General features: G+C 35.9%; 1 protein-coding gene across 1 annotated transcript in view; it reads right to left on the bottom strand.

Annotated features, from left to right (window-relative positions):
- Positions 1-17,598, bottom strand: part of CFAP47 (cilia and flagella associated protein 47) — a 431,188-nt gene that overhangs the window by 101,927 nt on the left and 311,663 nt on the right. Inside the window, exons 54-55 of the mRNA XM_023740562.1 lie at positions 6,416-6,527; positions 2,690-2,794 (exon numbers count right to left, since the gene is read on the bottom strand). Coding sequence (XP_023596330.1) covers positions 2,690-2,794; positions 6,416-6,527 — 217 coding nt within the window. The remainder of the gene's footprint in view (positions 1-2,689; positions 2,795-6,415; positions 6,528-17,598) is intronic.

A 17,598-nucleotide genomic window follows, 5' to 3' on the forward strand; every position in this document is an offset into this window, starting at 1 on the left:
TCTGGGTGACAGAAATTAGTTGACCTGGAACAATTGGGGGTGAACCAAACTACAAAAAAAAAAAAAAGACTGCCGCGTTTCTATGTTTCCCCAAGTGGCCTAAAATAATGTAACTCTACTGTACTTCTAAGCTAAACTACATTCTACCGTTATTGAACACTAATACCCAACAGATGTCCTAGCATTTTTTAAATTGTCCATTTGGGTGCAGAGAAAGAAATTAAAAAGTAACCCAGTGAGTATGTGAATTTAGAATAAAATATGTAACATTTTTAATCCATCTTAATCTCAAATTCTTCTAAAGGAGGAAAAATAAAACCTTTAAAGATCCAACTGCAATGTTTCTGAATGACAGACCAAGTAGCAATTAAAGAGTAAATGTGATTGCACATTGAGCAGAGCTCTATAGCATCAGAGCTTGCTGGAAATCAACAGGACTTTCCATAGACACAGGCTTCAAGTATCACAAACTTGTGCTGGGTTATAAAACCACTTTAATTTTATATCGTCTTCCTTCCTTTTTGCTATTCCGAACTTTAGGTAAAGCAAGTCACATAATCAAGTAAGAATGAAATAACCAATGCCAACTGTTTGAAAATAAAAATAGGACATCTGAAACTGAACAAAGAAAACCTCTGAACAAAATGTTTGAGACCAAAGAAAGCCCCTCTCCCCCCACTTCCCAGACTGGCTGCCTCCTCCTGTTCCTCTTATTCTGTTATGCAGTAACACAATCTCATTTAGACACTCTGGTAGCATAATATGAGTTTGCAATATTTGCAGCTGTGATGTTCTACTGAAAGTAATTTCAGGATGAAAAATCTACACAAACCAACACTGGCATAAAGTTTGCATTTTACAGTGCAGAGCTCTTCACGTGCAACAAAACCAAAAACAAATGAAGTGAATAATAACCCATAGTTGTTTCCCTCAGTGTAGCAAAGAGGCACAATCAGAAACAGTTAAAGCTTATCCTATAAGCACTGCCATTAGTTAACTTTAGATGAGTTAGCTACTCAGTTGTGTGTGTCAGCTCAGACACATTTAATTACCGAAATCAAGAGAAGAAAAAAATCTTTGTGTTTTTTCCCCCCCAATGGTGAAAAGTTATTCCAAACTCTTAGAGCTAGAAAAATAAACCCTAAAGTTTCAGTTAAAAAAACAATGAAAACCAAAAAAAAAAAAAAAACCTTCCTTCGGCGTCTGCATATACATGCTATATACTGTATTTTCTAAAATTCATTCAATTAGTACTTTACAATGAACTGCTTTTTGTTTGCAAAGGATGTTGACATGATAAATTCAATAAAAGAGAAAGATACGAATGATTCAGGGGTGAAAAAAACAGGAAAAACTGAAAGGTCAGAGAAATACATTGAATAGGTTGAAGGGGTCTGGACCCAGCGGCTGAAAGGATGAGTTATTGATTCAAGACCAGCCACGGATGACTCCTTGGAGATTGGCTACAACTTGGAAGGAGATGCTCAGAATGACTGAAATGAAGCATCGGTGCTCAACTAGTTCACCGTGGTGTGAGTGGATTATTTATTTGTTTGATTTCTTTTGTGTTTGATAAAGAATTTCACTTTCAACTTCTAGGCTTGGACTTTCCTAAAGCTATTAAGATACAGAACTGATCATTGCCCTGCTGACTTTCCGAACTATCCTTGAAGAGATATAATTTCCACAGAAATCTGAGGAATAAAAATTTCCACAATAATTAAGTAAGATGAAGGGGCTCTATCCCTGCTATGAAGCATTTAAAGATTGCGTTGTTAAAATTATTTGTGTAAAATAAAATAATCACCACTATACTTTCTGCTCTGTATTGAGGATTACTGTTTTTATTTTTGTTGTTGTTGTTGTTAATATTTTTGAGAATCAAACCTATTTCCAGTGTTTGCTTCAGGTCGTGTATATGCCAGTTATACTTGAGAAAATTTAACAGTCTCAAAATAATCTTTCTAAAGATAAATTACACAGTTTTTATAAAGGACGACACTTCAGTCATCCACAGGCCCGCACTGACATCTGCCCCTCTCAGATGGTAGGATTTTTTATTTCCTTGTGTCCCCAGGATATAAAATACATACTTCCATCACAATTTGAAGAAGCAAAATAATAACAGTAAAAAGTCATCCAAAATTTTTGTTGGCAGTAAGAGTTATAATCACTCGGCAAATTGTAGGTAGGTGTGAAAAGCAGTCATGCAGATGAGCTAAAGGCAGACATCCTGGGTTCAGCTCTCAGCTCAACCTCTTAATAGTTGCCTGATCCTAACTTCTCTGTCTCAGTATCCTGATCTGTGTAATGGGCTTGATAACAATACTTCCATTACAAGACTGTGTGAGAATGAACTAAAGCAACTCTTAGAATGGCATGTGGGGCATTATGATTACTGTGTTTTTAAATTATTACTATTCAGGAACATTGTACAGATGAAATGGAGTGAAAAAATAATACAATTACTTGCATCATACTCTCTACATTTTTATAATTAAGTTCATGAAAAGCTGAGTAGTAAAACCGAAGTCAGAAGATTAACATAAATGTCAGTGATGTAGCAATAACATTAAAATACCAATATTTTAAATCTGAGTGTAGATTCTCCCTCATTCAATCAATCTAGAACGAAAAATTTAGTGATTTTGAAATTTAATTAATTTGACTTGGTTCAAGAACATCATACCTGAGCACAGTGGAAGCTGATTAAAGCTTGGTGAGTAGCCCTCCCAAGTGCAGAAGGTTGGAAGTGAACAACTACTTCCGTGGTGGAGTGAGGATGGACGATCAGCTGTGCAAATACACAAGGAAGCAAAAGAGAAACAAGGATCAATACTTTTGTGAGTCAGACACTGAGCACACGAAGTTACTTGCTGTGTAAAAGGAAGTTGGGCTTAATTTTGTAAGTTGAATTAAAACCCTCAATACAAGAAATATGCCTTTTATTCTGAAGCCCGTAGCTCATCATCCATGCCATGGTCCGTGTCAAACCACCAGGAACCTAAACTGTAGGCTTGGTGGCCTCAAAGGAAACGTACTGACTCTAAGAACAGATGTAAGACATGCTTCTTAGTGTGCAATGAAGTTTTCCTTATCTTCATACCACACATACTCAGGGTGTGACTGTGATCTGCCACAAGAATGTGAGTCCGTCAGTATGAGTTTGAATGAACTCTTTAGGGACAGTGAAAGAAGCCAGTGATTCTATCAGATATAATGGGGATGTGAGTACCTAATGTAATCAAAATCCTAGACTATAATATAATAACATAATATTTACTATCAGTACTTACAGAATGAGTGATAAAACCAAACCCATTGCCGTCTAGGTGATTCCGACTGATTGCTACCCTATAGGACAGAGTGGAACTGCCCCATAGGGTTTCCAAGGAGTGGCTGGTGGAATTGAACTGCCAACCTTTTGGTTAGCAGCCAAGCTCTTAACCACTGCGCCACCAGGGCTCCAGAATGAGTGATATGTGTCTCAAAAGTAAGTCAATTATTCTTCGCTAATGTGTTTTGCCAGTTAACCTTTTAAAAAATAAAGTTGCAATTTAGCAGGGCCATTCTATCTTTGTAAAATATAGCACTTGTTGATCAATAAACTCTGATAATGATCATGAAATACAAATATAAACTTAATTATATGTTTGTAACAGGGTCACCTCCTCATTATATATGCAGAGTTAAACTATAGCATATATTTTTATCTCAGGCTGGCTCTCCTGTTGACACCTCAAATATTTCAGTGTTATCAGTATACACTTCATGAATGTAAATTAATCTCAATATAAGTTTTATCAAAAAGTAAATAAGAAAATTTGCAACTTAGAAAATATGAAAAAAGCTGATTCTCTCTCTCCCTATCTATCTGGCAAAACTGGTTAAGCACTTGGCAGCTAACCAAAAGGTTGTTGGTTCAATTCCACCCAAAGTGACCTCAGAAGACTGTGAAAGGTCACAGCCATGAAAACCCTATGCAGCACAATTCTAGTCTGCACATGTGGGGTCGCCATGAGTCAGCTGGAATTGACTCTAGGGCAACTGGTAGTAGTAGGTATCTAAATCTATATATCTATATCTACATATAGAGAGAGAGACAGCCCTGGTGGCACAGTGGTTAAGTGCTTGACTGCTGATCGAAAGGCTGGTGGTTCACTGGCAGTTCAAACCCAGACAGTCACTCTGCAGGAGAAAAATCTGGAGATCTGCTTCCGTAAAGATTACAGCAAGAAAACCCTATAAGGCAGTTCTACTCTGTCACATGGGGTCACTATGAGTGGGAATCAACTCGATGGCAACCAACAACAACATAGTAATGCAATCAGAAATCCTTTATTTCCTCTGAAAATTCACTGAAAAATGCATCTCCCATAGTTTCAAGAAGTGAAAGCCAAACACGATTTGCAGGAATTTAACTGCAGAAAACATACTGGTTTTATGTAATGGAAAATATTTAATATGCTAAATGCAGGAAATTTTTGAACCTAAAAAACGTTTCATTAAAAACAAGTGTTATCATGATAATCCATCTCAACGTGTGAACTTACACCGGATGCTAGTTCAAGAGGGAAGTATATTTGTGTGAAAGTTGAGTAAATTGAATATGGACTGAATGCTAAATGATGTGGGAGATTTATATGGTTTTAAGAAATATAATCTGAAGTATTTAGTGTTGAAATGGCATGATGGCTACAACTTACTTTCAAATCAGACAGTAAACGATGTAAGAAAGAAGAAAGAGACAGAGAGACAAATGTGGCAAATTGTTAATAATTTATGAACCTGTTGGAGGTATAGGTTGTTCATTGTATAAATCGTTCAACTTTTCTATCTGTTTGAAATTTTACATAATAAATATTTTTAGGCAAGCAAGCATTTCTATCATATTTGCTTTGATAATCAGTGTATACTTACTTATTGAAGCATATTTCTAAATTTTAATGTAAAAATTAATTTATAAAATATTTAAATTTTTAAAAATTTTTATTTTAATTTTTAAAAATATTTAAAAATTCTTACTTATGTAAACACAAGCACTATACAATGAAAGCAAAGAGTAAAGTGAAATATATATTTCTCCATTTATTACCATTACCATTATGTTAGTGTGCTTTTATTTTTTCTATAACATATAATAGTATCTTTTCATCTATATTTTTGAGTTATTTCCTAATATTAAAGTACTTTGCATAAATTGGGTGTTGAATAGTGTTTGATGAATGGATTAAAGAATGAACAAACTAGAAATCCATGACTGGAAATATTAAAACACAGTCCATATTCTTAATTATTTAATGTACGGTGGCTTCTGCAAAATATTGCATTTGTTTCCCCTTGGATCACAGTTTAAACTCTAGTCTAAAAGTAATGATATAAAGGATATGGAAACATCAATTTCTTATGAGGAATTTAAGCTATAAGTAAACTGTAACCTGAACACCATGCTCCATGTAATTTATGGAAATGTGTCTATATTTTAATATATTTTTTCTAAAATTACACTATATCCACCAATGTTAGCAATATAATATTTACTGATTTCTAATTTGACACATTATGACAGCTGAGAATTAATTTGATATCATGATATTATTAGTGGGCAACCAGTGATTGACAAGACAGGTGTTAAGAAGATATAAAGAAATTACATTGCAGATTTGTTAAACAATCATTAAGGATAAAATGGTAAAAAGCCTTTATATAAACACCATATCTACACAGGAGAGCTTCGTGATTAATGTGAGCCCTTTCTTAAAAACAGACTATTGCAATTATCATTCTGAAGTTTGCTCTAAAGTATGTAGTTTTGCCCATTCACTGCAAATGTTTGGTATCATATATTTTGGAAATATAGTCACGCTAAAGCTTCAGATCATGTTATGTAACTTAAGTGAAGAAGAAAAGTGATTGAGGCCGATTGACTGGCCCCAGTCTCTGCCCTGGACCCAGGACTGATAAAATGGGACAGAAGGAGGAGAGAGGGGCAGAGTCTGGAAGTGGGAGGGGTTGTGGGCAGGAACTCAAGAAAGGAAAGAAAAAAACTGGAATCTTGGGACTCTGAACACACATCATGACTGTTGAGTCAAAATCATATTACTGGGACACTATTGCATAAACTGATTCCTGAAATGGTCAGAAATAAAACACATTCAGTTTATTCAGAGCTTAGAGATCCTGAGCACGACTCTAGTATATATACTTTCAAAAATCTACATGAACATGACATTATTTTTTTTGATAAATCAAAATTTGGGGAACATATATACATGTATAAGATAAAAATCTATTTTTAAATTTTAGAAATTTTCAACTTTATTAATAATTCGTGTAATATTCTCAGGTGTTCCAAAACCAGAATTGTCAAATACTCTAGTAGTAACAGGTTGCCTGGCTTTCTGAATGTACTTACTGGTAATCTTTTGTTAATATCCAGGTCAAAATTGCCAGGATTACTGTTTGTTGCTTCCAGTTCTAAGGTTTCATGTGTAGGATTAGTTAATAGAATAATCTGAGTGACCCACCTGGGAGAAAAAACAAAGCTAGTTAAATTGCTGATATTCATAAACTTACTTAATGATAGTTCTGTGAACTTGGTGTTATGGACAGAATTGTGTCACCCCAAAATGTGTGTCAACTTGGCTAGGCCATGATTCCTAGTATTGTGTGATTGTCCACCATTTTGTCATCTGACTTGATTTTCCTATGTGTTGTAAATCTTACCTCTATGATGTCAGTGAGGCAGATTAGAGGTAGTTATGTTAATGAGGCAGGACTCAATCTACAAGATTAGGTTGTATCTTGAGTCAATCTCTTTTGAGATATCAAAGGAAGATACAGCAGACAGACAGGGGGATCTCACGCCACCAAGAATGAAGAACCAGGAGAGGAACAAGTCCTTTGGACCTGAGGTCCCTGTACTGAAAAGCTCCTAGGCCAGGGGAAGATTGATGATAAAGGGCCTTCCCCCAGAGCTGACAGAGAGAGAAAGCCGCCTTCTGGAGCTGGCAACCTGAATTTGGACTTCCAGTCTCCTACACTGTGGGAGAATAACTTTCTCTTTGTTAAAGCCATCCACTTGTGGTACTTCTGTTACAGCAGCACTAGATAACTAAGGCACTTGGTAACTTTTGTGAGTTTCAAAGTAAGAATAATCATGTATGAACTAATGACATTTTGCTAAAACAAGTAAACCCTGATTCTCTTTTTTTGAGACCAAATGTTATTGCATATTGTATGTTGAAAAATATTCCAGTTTTAGGAGCAGTGTTTACCCATTCTTTTATAGCTGTTAAATCTAGCCAAAAAAGCTAACATAGTCTAGAAATGATAGCAAAGATAAGAAATCCAAAAGTTCTGACCCAAAACAATAACAAGGTCCAAATTAATGTTAAGTAAATGCCAGATATGTAGCTGGTGGTTATGCTCACAGCAAAGCATAGTGAAGAGGGTTCATAATACTCAGTCAATGATAACTTCTAATGCTTTTCATGTACAGCATCCACATTATAATCCTGCATTCTTTCCATAACCTTGAACTATAACATCATAATACAGTAATTTTATCTATGTACAGTTTTGCTTATCTCTCTCTTCACTGTCTCTTGATCATAACCCCAAAATGATCGACTAAAATCTAAAAGTATCAAAGCTGTAAAAATATAAATGCAATTATCACCACCTATATATTATTCATTTTTGCAATATCATGGTCGTCTGAAAGGGGTAAATTAGCAATATGTGCTGAGCAGAATTCAGTTCCTTAATTAAAATTGTATAATTCAAATAAATGGCCATTTTCCTGACTGTGTATAGTGATTCACCTTAGAATAAAGAGAATCATACATCAGTGTTTTGATTTGAGACTACAAATTTAACAATTCTCTGTAAATCAAGAATTTATTGTTTAACCAAGCACACGTATATTTTACTGAAATATCGGATGAAAATAACCAAACTTTTGTTAATTGTATTAAATAAAACACATTAACCATTATGACAGATTTCCCATTATTATTTTTTGTTGTCAGTAAGCATCTGCTTGGTATATTTTGCAGAAAGCCAATGTCTCAAATTTTCTCTTAAGCGCTGCTATAGAAAAACATGAATGAAATATTGCTAAACTAGCTTTCTATGCTACTGTGCGGGAAAATGTTCAAACATCATTGAGAACCAAATCTGATGTTCATATTTGATGCAAAACTGTGGGTTTTAACTGCATTTAGTGATTTATGTTTCAATTCAACACCCCAAGGTTTCAACTTATTCCCTTGCCAAGGTCAATTTCAAACACAGCTTGTGATTAATTGAAATTGAAATTGAAAAGTGTTTATATCTGAATCCTTGCATTTGTTTAAATAATAAAGTTGCAGACACATGCTTTGGATTTGGTTATAAGTAAATAACACAGAAAATAAAGTAATATGGAGCCCATTCATTCTCTTATTTCTATTTATTGAGGTGATATGTGGCTCACCTTATCACTGTCACTATAAAAAATTAAGAAGAGAGAAAAAAGAAATTGGTCATGATTTCCTAAATTCTACTCGATCATCTCTCTAAAATTTTATGTACATCCATGAAATTGGTTTCTTCAAATGTAATCAACATTTAAATCTCAGGCTGAGGCAGGTTAATTACTTCACATGGTGTGGTACTAACTCCATTTATAAGTTTGTTTTCACCAAGTTTTTCAGATATTTGTGATTCTGCATATTGCCTTTTGGACAAAGTCTCTATCTCTCTTGATTAAACATCAAAATTCAATTGTTATATAAAAATAAAATTAAAACAGATTTTAGGTGACAAGAAAATATGAATTGAGAAAATTAAGCCTATGTCCTTAGTGCACTCATGATTAGAACTTAAATAAAATAAATAAATAGAATATATTTTTTAAAACTGCTTAGAAAAATAAAAAGAAATTAGAATTGAAGATCTGTCAAGACTTTTTGCAGTTGTGAAATAAAATAAGCCATATTTCGGAAATTCAATAACAAGATACGTAAAAATGGAATATGTTTTCAGGGGATTAAAGTAAATATTATTGCTAAGAATGACTGTAACATGATAGTTATTTGAAGAATTAAAGTCTATAAATTGTGGAATTTACCTTCTGCCAATATATTAAAACTTCTGAAATGGGCAAAGACACAGAAGGCAAAGAAAGGAAAGCTGTGTGGCATCTCATTGGCAGGGGACCAAGAAGAAAGAAAGAAACTAAAACGGTGCTTGGCTCATTGTTCATCCAGAAAAAGTTTTTGAATTGAATTGCATCTAAGCTACCTTTTCTTTAAATGCTAATTTTACCAATAATTAGAGATGAATACTGTAGATTGTAAATGCATATATTGAGGATTGTCGATGCATATATTATTTAGGGACAAAATTAATTTTGTTAGCAGTTTAAAATGTTACTTCCTCCTTTGGTTCCTTATTTCTCAATAGCCATGATAAAAAAATTATTTTCACCAAGATCATTTCAAATTTGTCAATATAAAGTAACGACTGGAAATTAAAATAGTATTTACCTATCTAATCAATAAAAAAACAATAGAAAGTAATTTTAAGGTAAACCAAGTACTAAAACCTGTTGCCTTCGAGTTGATTCCAACTCATAGTGACCATTTAGGACAAAGTAGAACTACCCCATTGGGTTTCCAAGGCTGTAATCTTTATGGAAGCAGACTGCCACATCTTTCTCCCACGGAGCAGCTGGAGGGCTTGAACAATTGGTTAGCAGCTGAGGTTAGCAGCTGAGGGCTTAACCACCACACTACCAAGGCTCCTTAAACCAAGTACTAGCCCCTTAAAAACCAATTGTGGGGTGAAGGGTACACGGGAACTCTGTACTGTTGTTTCAATTCCTTGTGAGTCTTAAACTCTTTCAAAATAAAAAGTTATTTAAAAGAGAAGACTTCAGAATGCTGGTTATGAGAAAATATTGTGAACCACTGGAAGAATGCACTTATCAAATGCATACAGCAAAAAATGCCTCTAAGGATGTATGAGGTTCTGGGGTAGTTGAATTCAATTAATTTCGTTTAACAGTTATTTATTATTCAATTACTTTTTATTTTTGTGAGATTCATTAAAAATAATCTGTGAGGCAAACCACGGATGATAATTAAGGCTGTCTCTGACCTAGAAGTGCATGCGCTTAGTCCTGTTCACTCCACTTTTCTCTGCTTACACTCAATACTCAGCTAAGAACAACTAAATGCGTGTCTCCAGCCAAATATCTCCACTGAACTTCAGGTCCTTTAAAAATGATACAGGCACTCTGAAAACAGTTTGGCAATTTCTTAAAAAACTAAACAGGCAACTACTATACAACCCAGCAATTGCTTCCCTGGGCTTCTATCACAGAGAAATGAAAATTTATGTTCACACAAATCCTGTACATGGATGTTCATAGCAGCTTTATTTGTAATAGCCAAAAGTTGAAACAATCCAGATATCCTTGAACTGGTGAATGGTTAAATAAATTGTAGTACATCCACTATGGATGTACTGCATCCATAGTTTACAAAATACTATGGAATGCTGTTTTTATTATTTGCTAATAAGTTAGCCCATGACTCATGGTGACCTCATGCACAACGGGATCAGACTGTTATGATCCACAGGGTTTTCACTGACTGACTTTTGGGAGTAGATCAGCAGGCTTTTCTTCCTAGTCTTAGTCTGTAAACTCTCTTTTTCTATGCTATTGGATTTTATGGATTTAGTCTGGAGCCATGATACTTCAGTTGAAAATGAAATTCTAGATTGGTTGTATATCTTTGTTCTTGTTATTGTTAGGTGCCATTGATATGACTCCAACTCATAGTTATTTTATGTCTAACAGAACAGAATGTTTCCTGGTCCTGAGCCATCTTCACAATTGTTGTTGTGCTTGAGCCCATTGTTGCTGACACTATGTCAATCCATCTCATTGAGGGTCTTCCTCTTTTTCGCTGATTCTCTAATTTACCAAGCATGATGTCCTTCTCCAGGGACTGGTTTCTCCTGATAACACGTTCAAAGTAAGTGAGACATGGTCTCACCATCCTCACTTCTAAGGAGCATTCTGGCTGTACTTCTTCCAGAACAGATTTGTTCATTCTTCTGGAAGTCCATGGTATATTCAATATTCTTCGCCAACACCATAATTCAAATGCTTCAATTCTTCTTCAGTCTTCCTTATACATTGTCCAGCTTTCACATGCATATGAGGTTATTGAAAAGACCATGGCTTGGGTCAGGCGCACCTTAGTCTTCAAAGTGACATCTTTGCTTTTTAGCACTTTAAAGAGGTCTTTTGCAGCAGATTTGCCCAATGCAATGTGTCGCTTGATTTCCTGACTGCTCCTCCCATGGGCATTGATTGTTAATCCAAGAAGAATGAAATTCTTGACAACTTTAATTTGTTCAACATTTATCATAATGTTATTTATTGATCCAGTTGTAAGGATTTTCATTTTCTTTATGTTGAGATGTAATCCATACTGAAGGCTGTGGTGTTTGATCTGCATAAGTAAGTGCTTCAGGTTGTCTTCACTTTTGACAAGTAAGGTGTCTTTACATAGATACAATTTACTTTTTGCAATGTGAGGTACAAGATTTATAATAGGGGATTTCTGCTCCTGACAATAACAGATTAGGTGGTTTCAAATCAACCCTTCCAGTGAGAAAAGACTGATAAAATGTAAAAATAAAACTCTTTTTGAAGGCAGTAAGAGGTTATAGGGTCAAAATTCCCTCAATGGGAGAAGCTGAGATAATTGATCCCAGCCATTTTAAGCTACTTTTCCTTTCTAGATGTTTGATGATTCCAAAAGTGTCTAGTAGCCTGAGAAGCTGAGCAAAATTTTCAACAGATTCATGAGTGTATGGTTGCATTAATAATAACCAGCATAAGGATAGTTTCCAGAATACAAAGATAAATTATATCCCCACTTTTCTACTTTTCCATTATCCTGACATCAGCCAACCACATGGCATTTTATCTCTCTGACCCTAACCACTCAGAGCTGGGTCTCCACAAGTTAGGACTCTGTCCTTCCAGCCCATGCCAAATAAGCAAACGCCAACCTCTCTGCTGGGTCTCACTACTCCCGGTGGGTTCAATAATTTGCTAGAATGACTCACAGAACTCACAGAGACTACCTATATTTACAGTTACCCATTTATTATAACCAGGAAAGATACAAGCAAAAAAACACATCAGGCAAGGTCTGAGAAGAGGTGCCAGCACAAGGCTTCCACTGTCCCCAGGGACGGTTGACCCTCTCCTGTGCATGGATGTTCTCACTAATCCAGAAAACCTCACTGCTTCTGTGTCCAGGGACTCATAACAATGTATATGCATGATTAGGGCCTCAATGCATATGCATCATTGATGGAATCAATGAATATGCATGACTGCATCATGCCCCCTGCCCTTCCTAAAGTCAGTTGCCAGGTGTGGTTTAGGAGCTCCCACTATATTTGTACATGTTTAAATGTTGCAGGGCTGTTTTAGAAAAACAAACGCACCTTGATTGCTTGAGAATTGCAAGGGCTATTTTAAAGAACCAGAAACAAAGGGTCAAATGGAGTTCTCTGTCCCATAACAGTTAAAAAAAAAATGGAATTCAGACCTGGCCAAGGAAGTTGGATTCATGAAAACACCCAAGGCTTTTCGCTCAAAACATGAAAGGATGCACTCTGAGAGTAAAGGTGTAAGGAACAGACAAGCTTGGTGAGGGAAGAAGGCCACCTTTAAAATACATCAATTCTTGGTTAAATTATTGTAATTTGGGGTCTTTGGCTCCCCTATTCTAGCTGTGTACCCAAAACAAGGTTAAAATATCTCAAGAATCATCCAGATCTTTCAGATCCTCAAATGAGATTTTTTACAGAAATGCTCGCCACTTAATCAATATTAAGCAGGCACATGAGGAGACAAGATGCTGTAAAAAGATTTTAAAAAGTAAGTGCATTTTGAGTCCTATAAGGAGAAAGACTATTAAGGCATAAACAATTTTTGAAAATAAGCTACAGATTTTTCCAAAATGGATAAAAGATATCAACCTGCAGATTCAAAAGTTCAGTGAACCTCAAGAAATATAAATACAAAGAGAATAAAACCTAGAAACATCAAACTGCTGAAATCCAAAGAGAAAGAGAAAATTTTAAAACAGCCAGAATAAAAGACATATTACTTAAAAAAGAGAATAAGGCTGACAGTTTGACTTCTCATCAGAACTGATAAAAACCAAAGAAAATAGACTGATATTGTTAAGAAAAGAAACAAAATAATGCCCACCTAAAAATTTTTGTGATGTGTGAGGGCACTCTAAAACTGAGGTACTTGACATGATTAAAAGTGACTGACCCACATCTGAATCAAAACTTCATTTTCTGAATTAAACTTTAGCTTGTCCTAAGTTATCATTTCTGCTTTCCTAAAAATATAACCTATATTTAGAGTTTAGTGAAACATAACTTCTTGTAAAACTTTAACCACTCTCAGCAAACAATGAAAGGAGCAAGAATGTGATTTGTGAAGAAATATTCATCAGAAAACGTTTATCAAGATGATCTCAGGAGAATGCTTGTGCAGCATGCCCCAGAAATTATGTATATGTATATATTTTAGAAAATCACTTGCTGAGTTGGCTCCAGGAAGTCTGTGATCAGCTAAACTTGTAAAATTTTTATGTGAGATTGTCTTGTAGATACATGTAATCCTAAACCCCCATGATTATGGTCATGTACTTCCTTCGCATTTTTCTGTATCGAAGGCTCAGCTCTCCCTCATCCCTCAGAATGCTGGAACACTTTGTGACTCCACAGTGTAATGCTGTGTTGCCCAGCTATAGCTGTTATATTCCTCAATAAATCTCTTTTGCTTTTACTCCCTACAGAGTTGTATCCTTTCACCATACTTATTCAATCTGTATGCTGAGCAAATAATCTGAGAGAAGCTGGACTATAGGAAGAAGAATGCAGCATCAGGATTGGAGGAAGACTCATTAACAACCTGAAATATGCAGATGACACAATCTTGCTTGCCGAAAGTGAAGAGGACTTGAACCATTTACTGATGAAGATCAAAGACTACAGCCTTCAGGATGGATTACACCTCAACATAAAGAAAACAAAAATCCTCACAACTGGAGCAATCAGCAACATCATGATAAGCAGAGAAAAGACTGAAGTTGTCAAGGATTTCATTTTACTTGGATCCTCAATCAATGCCCATGGAGGTAGTAGTCAAGAAATCAAATGATGTACTGCATTGGGCAAATCCACTGCAAAAGAACTTTATAAAGTTTTGAAAAGTAAAGAATGTCACTTTGAGGTCTAAGGTACTCCTGACCTAAGCGATGGTATTTGCAATCCTAAAGCTGTATTTTAGGGTTAATTGTTACTATGGAAACACTATTCTGACCTGTTTCCGTAGTAACATATAATTACTAGTAATGAGACGGGTCATAAGAATCTTTGGAAGTTTATTCTTCTTTATAACATTTTGAATCTCTAGTAGAAATGTTACCCCGATTTGAAAATCATACATTAAATAAAATTCAACCAATTTCTATTACTGGCTTAATACGATTTTTGTTTTAACAATATCCAGTATAAATGTTATAAACAATAATTTTCATAATATACCAAAGAAATGACCCAAAATCCCATGAACAAAAGAATGGCATATTTTTTACAATGATTAAAAATATATGAAGAGCAAAACAGAACAACATAAGTGGGTCAGTAAGGTCCATGCATGGTGTTAGAATTCCTGACTATCATTTTAAAGTCACACACTTATATATGAGCCAAGTAAATATCTGAAAAATTTTTTACTAGTAAAGGAAGAGATCAAAACCTACTTACACATAAAAACAAAGACCATGATCTTTTAAAATAATCATTAATATGTTAAAGGATATACTAAGAAAGACTGTAAAGATGGAATAAGAACAAATATATATATATATATATATTCCAAAGATCAACAACCGAAAAATGGTCTTGGATGTTGATAGCTGACATGAAAAACTCTATATAAAGATTTGAAGATAAAATTGAGTAAATCTCCCTGAATGCGAAAGGACGTATTTGGGAAAAAGACAAAAAAGATAAAATAATTGTTAAATCAGCTCCTGAATTCTAATATCAAAAAAAAATCAACATCTTAGGAAGAGAGAAGAGAGAAAAAAGAGAGATGGCATAATTCAAGATTCCTGGAAACTAAAAGTCTTGAATTTCCATGTTGAAAGAGTCTCCAACCACCCAGAAAAACGTATGAAATAAAGTTATACTGAGCAGTATCATCAAGAATTTTCAGGACAATGGGTACAATTAAAGATCTTACAAACTTCCAAAGAGAAAAAAGATCCAGGACAAGGTTGATTAAAATAATCACTATCAAACATCTCTCAGTATTATATGACATTTAAATAATACACAAGTATTACCTAAACAAAAGAAATCAAATTTTAGAAAAACATGTTCACATAGAGTAAGAAAACTTAAAAAAAGAGAGAAAAGGCTAGCACCTTTTAGTGCAATTAAAAAAAAAGAAAGAAACTATGATCGAAAAACTATGGTTGGGCCAAAAAATTTCATGTGTCTTATATTTACTAATAATGTTAAGTATATAAGTATACAAAATATTTTCATTTTAACATATTTTAAAACAAGAAAAGAATAAAACTAGCAATAAGTTTGTAAACAACTCTTTATAGCAGATATTGTTTGTGCCCCATCCAATTACCCTAGAATATTTTTACTAGCTCTCTGCCTTTATCCCCTGACATTTGCATGCTTGCTGTTAATCTCTCTCGTCTGGGACCTTCAGATGAATGCCTCTGGGTCCTGGAGTCTCCTCTCTTTCTACAGAGAGCAGACTGCCTGAGAGTTTATGTTCCATCCCAAAGCCGTTTATAGTGACTAGTGTGGGAGTTCAAAAGCCCAGCTCCTTTAAGCCAAGGCAGGGAAGCCTCTGAGAAGTGATTTATGTTCCATAACTCTGTAGGATCAAGAAAAGTCTGGGACTGTACCTGCAATCATATCCAAGCTTAGTTCCTTCCCTTTTCTTATCTGGCTTCCCCTATTCTGGTATTGATTTCCCTAGGATCACTTTCTTAATAAATCACTTGCAGCCAATAATTTTGGCTCAAGATCTTGTAGCGGAATTCAACAGTCCTTTGGCCTGGTTAAAAAAAAAAAAAAGACTTCTTGGCAACATGGTGCTCTGGCAGAAGCACCACGCTGTCCCTCCACAGCAAAGATCTGAAAAACTAAGCCAAACAGAGAAAATGGCAATCCTGAAACCCTAAGGATCAAATGATGAGATAAAGAACTCAGCCAAGTACCGAATGGAATAAGAAACTGACCAAAAGCAGAGAGCGAGGAGAGATACATGCAGAGGTCCCCTATCAGCTAAAGCAGCACAGACTGGCCATCTTGAACCCCTATCAGAGACCAGCGAACCGGTGGTATCAGAAAGCAGCTTCTTGGAGCTTCCAGCAGGAGACAGAACAACCGGTAACCAGTGATATATGCTTTCCCACTCTGCACCCTCCTTCAGCCCCACTTGGCCTCCCCTGCTTCCTGCGGCCACAGTCTATTGGCCAGGAAGCACCGGCTTCACCCCAGTGTCACTTGGATTCCACCTACCTGCACTGGCTGGCTCCCTAAGTGCCATCTGTTGGCTGCAGGTGTTGCTTTTTTCTGCTTCTTTAGATTTCTTCCTTACCTCTCACCACCTCCCCCTCCTTTTTTCTCAAATACCTGGCTCCATGTGCCATCTTTGCTTCTTCCTGAAAGGCTGTGAAACACCGCACAAATGCAAGACTCCTTCCTGGCCCGTGCTGCCACGCTGGTGGGATCCCAGGGCTTTTTTTGTTTGTTTGTTTTGAATTGCTTGTATGTTTTATTTTTCTTTTCTTGAACTGGGAACCCATTCAAGACGGGCAGTACAGCGTGGCTTGGGACCTAACCCCTCAGTTTGTGCAGACATGCAGAGGGATGCCTGAGAGCATTTATTTCTTCTTGATTTTTTGGGGGGAGTTTTCTTGCCCTTTTTTTCTTTTCTTTTCTTTTCCCTCTTTTTCCCTTTTTGACTTTCTTCATTACTCAGTTTTTCATCTCTCTATACTTTCCTTCTCTTCCTGTCCCATGAATACCTGGCACTGAGTGACACCTCTAGCCCTTCTAGCCAGGCTGTACTTCACGGCCTGGGAGCAACCTCCCCGGACCTCACAGCCGCACCAGTGGGATACCTGGGAACTTTGATTTTATTTTCTTTATTCATTTTTTTCTTTCCTTTTCTTTTTTTCTTCTTCTCCTTTTTGTTTTTCTCCAATTCATAGTCTCTCATCTCTCCACTCCAACAGAAAGCTCCCCTAGCCCTCTTTTTTTGTTTCTTTCTATGTTTTTGGCTCCTGCTCCTCTCTCCTCTCTCTCATACCCATCTTAGCTCCACAAATAACAATCTCCCCCTCCATCCTGCCTACCTGCACCATGTGCTGAACATCACACTCCCAAGCAGCCCAGACACGGCCTACCGGAACCTGCTTTGCAGTGATTACTGGCCTGCCCTAATGTCTGTAGTAAGTA

The sequence above is a fragment of the Trichechus manatus genome, unplaced genomic scaffold, assembly GCF_000243295.1.
Source record: "Trichechus manatus latirostris isolate Lorelei unplaced genomic scaffold, TriManLat1.0 scaffold00159, whole genome shotgun sequence".
In the NCBI taxonomy this organism is placed as follows: domain Eukaryota; kingdom Metazoa; phylum Chordata; class Mammalia; order Sirenia; family Trichechidae; genus Trichechus; species Trichechus manatus.